Source organism: Pygocentrus nattereri, chromosome 30 (assembly GCF_015220715.1).
Source record: "Pygocentrus nattereri isolate fPygNat1 chromosome 30, fPygNat1.pri, whole genome shotgun sequence".
Classification (NCBI taxonomy): domain Eukaryota; kingdom Metazoa; phylum Chordata; class Actinopteri; order Characiformes; family Serrasalmidae; genus Pygocentrus; species Pygocentrus nattereri.
The window spans coordinates 3078986-3092745 of record NC_051240.1 but is presented as its reverse complement, the minus strand read 5'-3'; the positions used below and the strand labels follow the sequence as shown (position 1 = coordinate 3092745).

The following is a 13760-nucleotide window of genomic DNA, read 5'->3' as shown; positions in this document are numbered from 1 at the left end:
TTGTCACCTTCCTGTTTTCTACACTGTTACACTTCATTAAACACCCATGTCAGCCACGTGAAAGTCTGCTCTTCCCTAAATAAACAAACACCCAGCTCTTTCAAACCTTTGGACAACCCTGGTGAAATTCCATATATTTGTTTTCTAACTGAGAATACATTACACACACTCTACAGCGACACACTACTGCACACTTGTTTTTATGTAATGTTAACCACCAAAAACAACAATAATAATGTATTACTACAAGAAAACTTATAGAAAAGAGAATTAATGTCTTTCAGGCTTCTCAAACACTAGAGGGTGAATCCAAAATGAATAGTCAAGCATTAGGCATTTGAGCAAAATCATAGTTTAATAATGCTTAACCATATTTAATACAAAATAATACACTTATTTCCTGAGCATAGAGCAGCAGAAAACAACACTGCACTTATATTTTTAAGAGCTTTTAAACTGGAGCTATGGTAGTTTAAAACAGCACTATGTATGTTGAAAATGTTAGCAGGATAACAAATCAGCACTCAGTAGCAGTAATGCTAAACAATCAGTGCTCAGTAGCAGTAATGTTAACCAGTCAGCACTCAGAAGCAGTAATGACAACCAATCAACACTCAGAAGCAGTAATGTTAACCAATCAACACTCAGAAGCAGTAATGTTAACCAATCAACACTCAGAAGCAGTAATGTTGACCAGTCAGCGCTCAGTAGCAGTAATGTTAACCAGTCAGCACTCAGAAGCAGTAATGTTAACCAGTCAGCACTCAGAAGCAGTAATGTTAACCAATCAACACTCAGAAGCAGTAATGTTAACCAATCAACACTCAGAAGCAGTAATGTTGACCAGTCAGCGCTCAGTAGCAGTAATGTTAACCAGTCAGCGCTCAGTAGCAGTAATGTTAACCAGTCAGCACTCAGAAGCAGTAATGTTAACCAGTCAGCACTCAGTAGCAGTAATGTTAACCAGTCAGCGCTCAGTAGCAGTAATGTTAACCAGTCAGCACTCAGAAGCAGTAATGTTAACCAGTCAGCACTCAGAAGCAGTAATGTTAACCAGTCAGCGCTCAGTAGCAGTAATGTTAACCAGTCAGCGCTCAGAAGCAGTAATGTTAACCAGTCAGCACTCAGAAGCAGTAATGCTAACCAGTCAGCGCTCAGAAGCAGTAATGTTAACCAGTCAGCGCTCAGAAGCAGTAATGTTAACCAGTCAGCGCTCAGTAGCAGTAATGTTAACCAGTCAGCGCTCAGTAGCAGTAATGTTAACCAGTCAGCGCTCAGTAGCAGTAATGTTAACCAGTCAGCGCTCAGTAGCAGTAAAGTTAACCAGTCAGCGCTCAGAAGCAGTAATGTTAACCAGTCAGTGCTCAGTAGCAGTAATGTTAACCAGTCAGCGCTCAGAAGCAGTAATGTTAACCAGTCAGCGCTCAGTAGCAGTAATGTTAACCATCAGCACTCAGAAGAAGTAATGTTAACCAGTCAGCGCTCAGAAGCAGTAATGTTAACCAGTCAGCGCTCAGTAGCAGTAATGTTAACCAGTTAGCGCTCAGAAGCAGTAATGTTAACCAGTCAGTGCTCAGAAGCAGTAATGTTAACCAGTCAGCGCTCAGTAGCAGTAATGTTAACCAGTCAGCGCTCAGAAGCAGTAATGTTAACCAGTCAGCGCTCAGAAGCAGTAATGTTAACCAGTCAGTGCTCAGTAGCAGTAATGTTAACCAGTCAGCGCTCAGTAGCAGTAATGTTAACCAGTCAGCGCTCAGAAGCAGTAATGTTAACCAATCAGCGCTCAGTAGCAGTAATGTTAACCAGTCAGCGCTCAGTAGCAGTAATGTTAACCAGTCAGCGCTCAGAAGCAGTAATGTTAACCAGTCAGCGCTCAGTAGCAGTAATGTTAACCAGTCAGCGCTCAGTAGCAGTAATGTTAACCAGTCAGCGCTCAGAAGCAGTAATGTTGACCAGTCAGCGCTCAGAAGCAGTAATGTTAACCAGTCAGCGCTCAGAAGCAGTAATGTTAACCAGTCAGCGCTCAGAAGCAGTAATGTTAACCAGTCAGCGCTCAGAAGCAGTAATGTTAACCAGTCAGCGCTCAGTAGCAGTAATGTTAACCAGTCAGCGCTCAGAAGCAGTAATGTTAACCAGTCAGCGCTCAGTAGCAGTAATGTTAACCAGTCAGCGCTCAGAAGCAGTAATGTTAACCAGTCAGCACTCAGAAGCAGTAATGTTAACCAGTCAGCGCTCAGAAGCAGTAATGTTAACCAGTCAGCGCTCAGTAGCAGTAATGTTAACCAGTCAGCGCTCAGAAACAGTAATGTTAACCAGTCAGCGCTCAGTAGCAGTAATGTTAACCAGTCAGCGCTCAGTAGCAGTAATGTTAACCAGTCAGCGCTCAGAAGCAGTAATGTTAACCAGTCAGCGCTCAGAAGCAGTAATGTTAACCAGTCAGTGCTCAGAAGCAGTAATGTTAACCAGTCAGCGCTCAGTAGCAGTAATGTTAACCAGTCAGCACTCAGAAGCAGTAATGTTAACCAGTCAGCGCTCAGAAGCAGTAATGTTAACCAGTCAGTGCTCAGAAGCAGTAATGTTAACCAGTCAGCGCTCAGAAGCAGTAATGTTAACCAGTCAGTGCTCAGAAGCAGTAATGTTAACCAGTCAGCGCTCAGAAGCAGTAATGTTAACCAGTCAGCGCTCAGAAGCAGTAATGTTAACCAGTCAGCGCTCAGAAGCAGTAATGTTAACCAGTCAGCGCTCAGAAGCAGTAATGTTAACCAGTCAGCGCTCAGAAGCAGTAATGTTAACCAGTCAGTGCTCAGAAGCAGTAATATTAACCAGTCAGCCCTCAGAAGCAGTAATGTTAACCAGTCAGTGCTCAGTAGCAGTAATGTTAACCAGTCAGCACTCAGAAGCAGTAATGTTAACCAGTCAGCGCTCAGAAGCAGTAATGTTAACCAGTCAGCGCTCAGTAGCAGTAATGTTAACCAGTCAGCGCTCAGAAACAGTAATGTTAACCAGTCAGCGCTCAGTAGCAGTAATGTTAACCAGTCAGCGCTCAGTAGCAGTAATGTTAACCAGTCAGCGCTCAGAAACAGTAATGTTAACCAGTCAGCGCTCAGTAGCAGTAATGTTAACCAGTCAGTGCTCAGTAGCAGTAATGTTAACCAGTCAGCACTCAGAAGCAGTAATGTTAACCAGTCAGCACTCAGAAGCAGTAATGTTAACAAGTCAGCGCTAAGAAGCAGTAATGTTAACCAGTCAGCACTCAGAAGCAGTAATGTTAACCAGTCAGCACTCAGAAGCAGTAATGTTAACAAGTCAGCGCTAAGAAGCAGTAATGTTAACAAGTCAGCGCTAAGAAGCAGTAATGTTAACCAGTCAGCGCTCAGTAGCAGTAATGTTAACCAGTCAGCACTCAGAAGCAGTAATGTTAACAAGTCAGCGCTAAGAAGCAGTAATGTTAACCAGTCAGCGCTCAGTAGCAGTAATGTTAACCAGTCAGCGCTCAGTAGCAGTAATGTTAACCAGTCAGCGCTCAGTAGCAGTAATGTTAACCAGTCAGCGCTCAGTAGCAGTAATGTTAACCAGTCAGCGCTCAGAAGCAGTAAAGTTAACCAGTCAGCGCTCAGTAGCAGTCATGTTAACCAGTCAGCGCTCAGTAGCAGTAATGTTAACCAGTCAGCGCTCAGTAGCAGTAATGTTACCGTCCTGCTGCCCAAAACCTGTTCACTGTATGAAAACGTACAGGAAGGTTTAATTTGCTTTTTTTAGTGAAATACATCCTACTTTGCTGGTGAAATACATCCTCCTTCAATTCGCTGGTTCTTTAAAGATTATGTAGTAAAGACAATGGTTCTATGTACAACCATTAACGCTCAAAGAATGATTTGCATGCTTAGATGGCTCTCTGCTCGGTGAAATATGCTGTATATGATTCTTCGTAGAAGCTTATTGAAAAGGGTTCTATTTAGCACCAAACAGGGTTCTTCTAATGCAACAAGCTTGACAACATTACTATAGACGAACCTTTTTGGTGCTACATAGAACCAAAGCATTCTCCATCAATCTAAAGAACCTCTTGCAGATAACTACTTAAGCAAGCAAATGGTTCTTTGAGTGTTCATGGTTTTATATAGAAACACTGTCTTTACTAAAGAACCCTAACAAAAACACCTTTTTAAGAAGTATAACAAAAATGTACTAATAAGTAATGATATTTATTGTTGGTGTTATTGTTTTGTTGGAACGCTGCAAAAAATGCTGCCTTGTCAAGTAAAAATATCTTAACTTAAATATCTTACATTTATCATCATAGTTGATCAACCTAATATTTCTCCTGTTGAGATTGCTGTAAACTTAATTTAAGCTTATTTACTTCATTTCTAGATGGTTTACTTGTTTTGAGTCATTTTATTAAGCAAAATTTTCTCACTATATTGACAGATAATTGTGCTTGTTTTAAGAAATCTGCTTAAAGCCAGCCACACTATCTGCCAGTATAGTGAGATATTTTTACTTCATAAAATGACAAGTAATGTCTAGAAATTAGTTAGATAATCTTATATTCAGTGCACAACCATCTGAAAATGGGAAATGTTAGATATTTTGACTAGATTTAAGATCATTTCACTTCACAAGATGCCATTTTTTGCAGTGAAAATGTAATGTGGAGGAATCCTGTAACTCCAGGTCCTCTAAAAGGCTCTGGTCAGTCAGCCTGACCCTCTCTACCCACCTCAGCACTGCAAAGTATGGTTTAAGAGGGACACTAACTATCCAACAGTCTGTGGTGTGCGTGTGTTTATCTGGGTGGCAGAGAGTGTTGAGCTCAGTGTGTGTTATCTGCGTCAGGGCAGAAGGTCAAACGCCGGCCTAACAGCGCTGATAACCTCCCCCTAATAATCACCTTCGCAGCAAACAGCTTCTCAGAACTGACCTCCAGAATACTTTGAAACACTACGGCATAACCCTATCTCTAACACTGTTGAACGACCTTAACACTATTTCTTGACCCTACTATGGGTCAACAAGACTTCTTGACAATGTCATTGGATCAAATGTTGCTTCAAGACCCCACACCTTTAAAAATGATGGTCCTTCAGTGAAGAAGATGGTTCTATATGGAACTATGAACACTCAAAGAACCCTTTGCATGATCAAAGAATTCTTTGCATCGTGAAAGTGTTCTTCATATTGAAAGAGAATGTGTTGTATATGTTTCTATATAGAACCTTTTTGAAAATGGTTCTTTATAGCACCAAAAAGGGTTCTTCTTTTGTGAAGATGTTAAGCTTGTAACAACAGCAAAACCATTTTTGGTCCTATATAAAACCCTTATTAAAAAGGTTCTATATAGAAGCATATACTACACATTTTCCATCAGTCTGAAGAATGCTGTCATGATGCAAAAAACCCTTTAATCATGCATCATGGTTCTTTGAGTGTCCATGGTTCTATACAGAAGCCTTTTGATTACTAAAGAACTCTTGAAGGACCATTGTTCTTAAGTGTATACCATTGGTTCTAACACTATGGCTTGACCATACTATTGGTGTTAGTTGACACTTTTATTGATCCTAACCCTGCTTCTTAACTCTTCATTTGTTCTAACACTACGTCTTGACCCTTTTATATGTTCTGGTACTGCCTCTTGACTCTATAATTGGTCCTAACACTGCTTTTGACGCTATTATTGGTTCTAACACTACTTCTTGACCCTTTTATTAGTTTTAATTCTGCTTCTTGAGTCCTCTCTGTGTGGAGTTTGCATGTTCTCCCTGTGTCTGCGTGGGTTTCCTTCGGGTTCTCCGGTTTCCTCCCACAGTCCAAAGACATGCAGTCAGGCCAATTGGACATGCTAAATTGCCCCTAGGTGTGAGTGTGTGAGTGTCTGTCTGTCTGCCCTGTGATGGACTGGCGACCTGTCCAGGGTGTATCCTGCCTTCGGCGAGATGACCGCTGGGATAGGCTCCAGCATCCCCCCCCCGCGACCCTGACGGAGAAGCGGCTTAGAAAATGGATGGACTCTATAATTGGTCCTAACACGTTTTCTGATGCTATTATTGGTTCTAACATTACTTCTTGATGATATTATTGGTTCTAACACTACTTCCTGAGCCTTATATTTGTTCTAAGTCTGTTTCTTGACTCTTACACTGACTCAAATGCTGCTTTATGATCCTACCAGGGGTTCCAACTCTGCTTCTTAATACCATTCATATAAATTCTGCTTTTAGGCTATGGGTGCACAACTACAGTCCTGGAGGGCCAGTGACCAGCACAGTGTGATGATTTACCTGCTCAAACTACCATACTGTACTGGACATCGGCCCTCCAGGGCTGAAATTCACCCTACCATTGGCTGTAATTTTGCTTCTTAAACTTACAAATAGACTCTAACATTGCTTCAGGACCACAGTATTGGTTCTAACACTGTAGTTTGACCATACTTTTGGCTCTAACACTGTTTCTTGACCATACCATTAGGTCTAAAGTTGTTTCGTGATCCTACAATTAGCTCGAATTCTGCCTCTAGACCAAGTCACTGGCTCTGAAACTATGGCTCGAAAATACCTTTGCTTCTAAGAGTGCTTCTTGATCATACCATTGACTCTAATGTTGCTACCTGACCCTAGCATTGGCTCTATCACAATAGCATGATTCTACTGTTGGCTTTAAAACTCTTAGTTGACTTGACTATTGGGTTTAACACTGATTCTTCACTGTATAAGTAGGTTGTTATGCTCCTTCTAGGCACTACTATAGACTAGATCACTATTTCTAGACCCAACCATGGGCTCTAACCGTGCCATTGGCTCCACACTCTGCTTGTTGACAGTGCCATTGGCTCTAATGCTGCTTCCATCACTTGCTGGCTATATTAGCCTTGAAGCTTCAGTGCTAAAACTAAAGAAGAAAACATCCGACACCAAATAAAGTTGTGACACACCAGAAGAGTAATTAGTGAAGTTAGTAAACTATCTGCTGGTTGTAAACTGTTGGCTCTCAGACAGCTAACGTCCACAAAGTCTGAACAGTCATCCCACTCATACAGCCCAGCCCCGCCCTTTAGGACACAACTGCCTGAAAGCAGAGGGTCTTAGAGTCAATGCTACAACTGAGAGAGAGAGAGAGTAACTGTACAGTAACTGTGAGGTGTGAACTGACCTGTTTGTATGTGTAATTTTAGAAACACTAGTAAATAAGTTGATGTATCGTTACTGTGTCAGGTGTAACTTTCTGAAGGACCAAACGAACCCTGAACCTGTTCACTCTGTAAGGCTCCTGAAGGCGGCTGTGTTTTTGCCAGTGTTGGCGGATGGCTGTAACTCAGGCTGTACTGCCCTCATTCAGCTCATTCTCAAACTTCAACAATTCTACAGACAACATGACGGTAAGAATGCTTTTAATAATAATAATAATAATAATGTAAATATAATCTGCATTAAATGTAGCTTAAATTGCTCTACAGAATGAGAAAAAAATAATAATAAGGAACTGCAATTGAGCAAAACAAATACCACTAATACTACTGTTATTAATTTTTTATTACTACCACTTATTATTATTGTTATTAAAGAACTAGCATAATAATTCTTATTATTGATTATTGATTATGATCATTTTTAAAACAACAGCCACATCAATATTTTCTTGTAAAGTATACCAAACTAGCCAAACTACCAAATTAACCAAAACGAAAAATTATATAAAGTCTTAAGCCAAATAAATTAGTCATGTAGTCTCCATTCAGAAAAGCCTGAGACTTTAGAGCAGGGGGTGGGGTTTTTGCGCGTGTTGTAATGAGATAATGAGATAGCACAAGTACAACACAATTGCAACACATATATTAGCACTATGATCTCTGAGTGAAGACTGAATTCATTTATACATATTATATGTATAATATATATATATATATATATATATATATATATGTGTGTGTGTGTGTGTGTGTGTGTGTGTATGTATATAAACAATGAGCTACAGCTCAGTGTCAGTGACAGTGAAGAGCTTCTAATTTATTCTAATTCATTGAATCGCTCTTCATGTACGTAGCTAAACAAAATTTCACAAAGCACACAACTGAATACAAGTGACCAAATAAGTCAAATTCAACCAAATAAGTCAAATTTTGCCAAGAAGTGCTTAATGCCTGAAGTTTGCTGCAGTAGGTTCAGTGCTGGAGCTGTGAGGTTAATGTAGCTAACATTAGCATAATTCATGCTAAATGCCTCTAAATCATCACATGCTCACCTCAAAGTATCTCTAGTAGACTTGATTATGTGGTTTCTGACAATGCATGACACTGTAGCTTAGCTAACAATAAAACATTATTATCTACATAAACCTTGTAGCTGCAGTTTTTTTCCAGCTCTTGTCTAATTGGATACATTTTGGAGTTGGGAATGTTGCGTAAATCTGGTTTTGGGCCAGACTCTCGTGTTAATGACATTTTTGTGTTTCGTTTCCCTCCAAAAGATGTGGAAGTTTGAAGACTGCCCCATGAGTAGCCTCCACTCTCCAGCCGAGAGAAGCGTGTCTGTGAGCACTGACCACACGGATGCCTCCCAGCACCTGAGACTCCCACACCATGGCCAGGACACTGAGGCATGCTGGGATATGGAGCTTTTGCTGTCAGAGTGGGGCAGCACGTCTCCAGACCAGACCGTCGCTCAGAACTACACTTCCCAGCGTCCTCTGCTGCAGGACGGAGGCGGGCACAGAGGTCAAGCCGGGCTGGACGTCCAGCAGGTCAATCAGTCAAGCTCGATGGTGGATCTGCTATCCAATGATTGCGTGACCTCATCTCTGCCCACATCCCTCTATGGTGCTGCCTACAGCACAGAGCATCATGGAAAAGGTGTCCAGAACCTCCCCCTGTCCCACGTGCCCGGCTTCCCTCACCAAAGTGACCGCAAAGTAAGGTCATGGGACTTTGGGCACCACTACCCCCACCTGCCCCACTTTTCTGAGGGGGCAGAGCCTCTGGATCTGCTGGCCCCGCCCCCACATTATCAGTACAGCTTCGGCCAGAGCAATGCGCACACCAGGCCCTACCTGCCCCAGACTGGATATGCCCACTTTCTTCCCTCCAACACGCACAACCCCACCGTTTTCCCAGACTCCATAGCACCCCCCGCGACAGTGGAGCTAAAGCGCAGCCGTAGGCCGGTGGGCAGGAGGAGGGCGGCCATGCACAGCTGCAGCTACCCCGGCTGCACCAAAACATACACCAAGAGCTCACACCTTAAAGCACACCTGCGCACACACACAGGTGAGTGTGGGTCATGACAAAAGCACATGAAACTTGAATATTCTAATTTTAGTTCTGTTAAAAAATTCATACAGTGATCTCTGTTCAACAGGCCTATTTTATTCAGACCAGCGTGTATATACAATTAAGCAGCACCAAGGTGTTTTATTTATGCATCTCATAAACCTGTGTAACATCTAGAATCCCAGAGTTGACCAGTTGTAAATACGACTCTGTCCGTTGCTCAAGTACAATGTACAAGTCGGAAAATTGGTACTTCTTAGTTTCTGACACCACTTAAACATAGCATACCATTATCTAGACATGTGCATGTGTATCGAGGTACTCTGTCATCTGAGTCAGCATTTTATTAAAATCACTAATCAGTATTCATTCTGTTTCATTATGAGTGGACAGAGGAAATATAGAAACTAACAATTCTGTTTGATTCCAATCTTATGTTTGAAAAGGACTGTGAAATGGGCTGTTAAGTTAGACATAGATAGCGTGGCTTTATAGCCAACTAGGTTAACCACAGTGAAACTATAGTTTTCTGACAAACTAATATGTTCCCTGCTTAAAAAAAACAGAATAGATTAATATGGCTATAAAACCAGCACATGTTCTGTTCCAGATGCTGATATACTGGGTGATAAGCTAAAGCAGAAGTCAACTAGCTAAACCAGCACCAGATCAGCACTAGACCTGCATAAACCAGCTTAGACCAGCATGGAATACATACTAGACTGTGCTGCTTCTTTATCAGCAGGGTTAGCACATCATCAGCTGAGGATAAAATAGGAGAATATTCATTAGCATTCATAGTAAAATCCTGCTATTTGTTTGTGTAACACCAATGCTATCACCAAAAAAGGTGCCACAGCCTTACATAAGTTTCAACTTGTGGCCTAAGTCAGAATGAACATTGCTGTTTTTTTTTTTTTTTTGAGCAGGAATTAGCTAAACATGATGTTCTGTCTCAACATAATTCTCTGATCCAGCTCTTCCGCTACATGTTGAGTTGTCTGTGAGCTGGATCAGGTTTTCTGAAACTGTCTAAGGTCTGTTGGAGAAGCACACAAATCAAGACTCTTTAGAGTGACCAAACAACGTTGGAATGGAAATGTTCACCAACATTGCTTAACTGATGATACTTAATGACACTTACATTAGCTAGCTGAACATTGTGCTTTGTCCTGTTGGAGAAGAGCGCCAAGGCCAGCAAGCTGATATTGACTATTAGCGCCTAACCCAGCATTCCACATAGCTAGCTTATATTAACATTCAGCTCAACTTAGCCTCAATTACTGTAAACACTGTAGTGTATTTGTTAAATCAACCTCAAAGCTTAAGACAGAATTCTTGTAGAAGAATTTCTACCAAAGTTTAAAAAAATGTAAGGGTATATATGGCATATTTTGCATTTATTTTCAGTTGAGGTCCAGTTGTGTAATGTTTATGTGATATTATATACATAACAGTTCTATATCTTTTTCATATGATCGTATTCCAACCTCTCTTTATCCCTTAGAATTAAACAAGCTCTGATCAAGGCTGATATATCTAAATAAGCTCTGTTCTAGCTCCAATAACATTAGTGTAAATGGGCGCTAAACAGGTGGATACAGGTGGAAAAGTTTTGGTTTGTGTGGCATCACAAAAGCTAAATAAAAAAAGTGCTTTTTTTTGCACTTTATTTTCCACATCAAACACTTCAATTCTTATAAAAGTAAAGAAATTTTGTTTTTCCATGATGTTGGCTCTTTAAAGGAGAGTTAAGCTGGACAATTTAGAGTCTATGGAAAGGGATAATGATGACTCTCTCTCTCTCTCTCTCTCTCCCTCTCTCTCTCTCTCTCTCTCTCTCTGTGTAGGTGAGAAGCCGTACAGCTGTAGCTGGGACGGATGCGGGTGGAAGTTCGCTCGTTCTGATGAACTGACGCGTCACTACCGTAAACACACCGGCCTGAAGCCATACGAGTGTGTTCTGTGCCAGCGGGCCTTCAGTCGCTCAGATCACCTCGCACTGCACATGAAGAGACATGCCTGATACACAAACACACAATACATACACAATGTACACACAACACACACACTTTACCAGGGCTGGGACCAATCAAAAAACGATATTTTTTATTATTTGAAACCACTGGTGTATAATAGGGAAATCCAACAATTCAAAATGTCTACATGAATCTATCATTGAAATGTATTCGGAGTGATCCAGAGTGGTTTGATGTGAAATGGTTCAGATGTCTTTACAGTGGTGGTGAACCAGGAGTTTTCATGACACATGCTACAACATAAATAGACTTTTTAGTTACTGTCCAAAACCATCAGTGAACCTACACGTGTCCTTTGATTTTTATATGGAATGGTGATGTTGGGAAAATAGTGGAAAATCTGAAACTGGGACTATTTTGCCTCACAACGCACGTACCCCTCCACCATCAATGGATTTTAAGTTGTGAAAACCATCATAAAACAATGTCTCAGTCATCAGGCAGCATATTCACAACCATTTCATGCTATTACTTTCTGTGAGGGATCTCTTAAAGGTGGATATCTGGCTCACATCACCACCAATAAGAAACTGGAGCTTCAAATCAAAGAAAGAAATAAACAAACAAACAAAATCAGTTACATGGACGTTAAGATTAATTATCGATAAATATGTAAGTGGTCCCAGCCCTGTTGGAGAAAAAGTCTGCCAGAAAATCAACTTCAGACAATGTTTGTCTTTTCCCAGATGTGATAAATCAGCAGAGACATGTATGGAGTCCATATTGAGCTAGTGCTACAACACGAATGTAACTAACAAACAGTAGAAGTCAATAGTCACTGAAATCTTTTATCTGGGAATATATCCCCAAAACATCTCTCAGCCACTCAACCCACATGCTTGTTTTCAATAAGACAGAACAGACTTGTAGATTTTACTTTAGGACATAGTATGAGACTTAATTTTGCAGGTGTTTGCTGATTTCTGACTCCTAGCAGAATCTGACACCCCTTCATGCTCATACACGTTACACAGGCATATGGACACTAGACTACATTCCCGAGTTTTTTCATAAATTACTGTTGATCTTAATTTTTCTAACTGAATATATGCATATATAAAAAATACACACAAAAGAAATCGTGAATGTACATCTAGTGTCTGTATCCTTGTGTGAAGCGCATGAACTTGAAGGTTGTTGGATTCTCCACAACACTTGCTGTTGCTCAGTGTCTAAAGAGCTGCACTGTAAAGTTCTGTTCTTATTTATAGTTCATATGTAAGTCATGAACAGGTCTGCGCCACCTTAATCTCCAGTCCACCTGGATGTGGACTGAGAGAACATTTGGGGATGTATTTACACAAAAGATGTGGGTGACTACTAACCTATAGTGTTAGCAGCATTAGCCTCGTAGCTCCAGTTCTAAACTAAAGGAGCAAAATGGGGACAGCAAACATGTGTCGTGTTTCATTGACTCCATCTGCGGTCAATGGAATATTGTGTCATTTTGATTTTTCACCAAACTATTTCTTTAATATACCTAGAAAACTCTTACATACACACTATTCACACACCGATAAAACTGACGTGTATATAACAGAGAATAAACAAAGTACATTTGGTACCATTAATTCATTTCCTCAGGGGACTCTACAGTTGAATGCTTTAGTCTTACTTTACATTTAAAACACACCTGACCGCATCCAGTCCAGTAACTGCTGTAAATTAGAGCATCTGGACTTTCCTAAAGTTCTTCACCAGTTTGCTGGTGCAGCAGAGAAAGCTGTAGGGCAGAGGAAACGGTATGAAAAAGTGAGAGAGAGAGGGAGAGAGTGAGAGAGAGAACACAACACCGTCACATCCCTCAAGCTGAAATACACTCCGACCGAAAGCTAAAGACTCAGCGCTGAACTCTGTACACTGCACTGGGCTGCCAGGTGGAATAGAGGTTATAAAATCTTCCCCATTGCTGTAATATTCCACAGAGTGACCCAAACATCTGACTCAACTCACACTCAACATGAACTTCCCAAAATGCATTTCTGGTTTGTTACAGTTTCCGTTTGATAAGAATGTCCTGAATGTAATTGTGAATAAATACAGCCTATATGTGTAACTATTTATGGGATTTAAGATATAATTATGGACAAGAACACAGAAAAAAAGTTGATTGCATTAATTTTGTAGATGTTTTTGTTATTTGTATAACATCTTACCACCTTTTTGTACGTTTTGCATTTATTTCCATATTTATATAAATTGCCTTCATAATAAAGTGACAACAGGCTTAGAAAAAAGGTGCAGTTCTCATTTTTGACCAAAAGAGGGCAACAGAGGAGAAAAATATACACCACAACAGGCAAAAGAACTATCAGAAAAGTCAACAACCTCAAAAAACAACACAACAATCTGAACAAACAAAACCACGAGCAAAAAACAAATAAGCAACAGAACCACGACAACAAGCCAAACGAAGAAGAAAGTTCAACAAACAAAATAACTTCAACAAACAA

At 40.6% G+C, this 13760-nt stretch overlaps 1 protein-coding gene across 1 annotated transcript; it reads left to right on the top strand.

The window, feature by feature from the left end:
* Nucleotides 1-7067: 7067 nt before the first annotated feature.
* On the top strand, nucleotides 7068-13527 carry klf1 (Kruppel-like factor 1 (erythroid)). Its single transcript, XM_017688358.2, has 3 exons — nucleotides 7068-7381; nucleotides 8470-9265; nucleotides 11119-13527. The coding sequence occupies exons 1-3, from the start codon at nucleotides 7307-7309 to the stop codon at nucleotides 11292-11294; spliced, it is 1047 nt and encodes a 348-aa protein (XP_017543847.1). The 5' UTR covers nucleotides 7068-7306; the 3' UTR covers nucleotides 11295-13527.
* The last annotated feature ends 233 nt before the right edge of the window (nucleotides 13528-13760 follow it).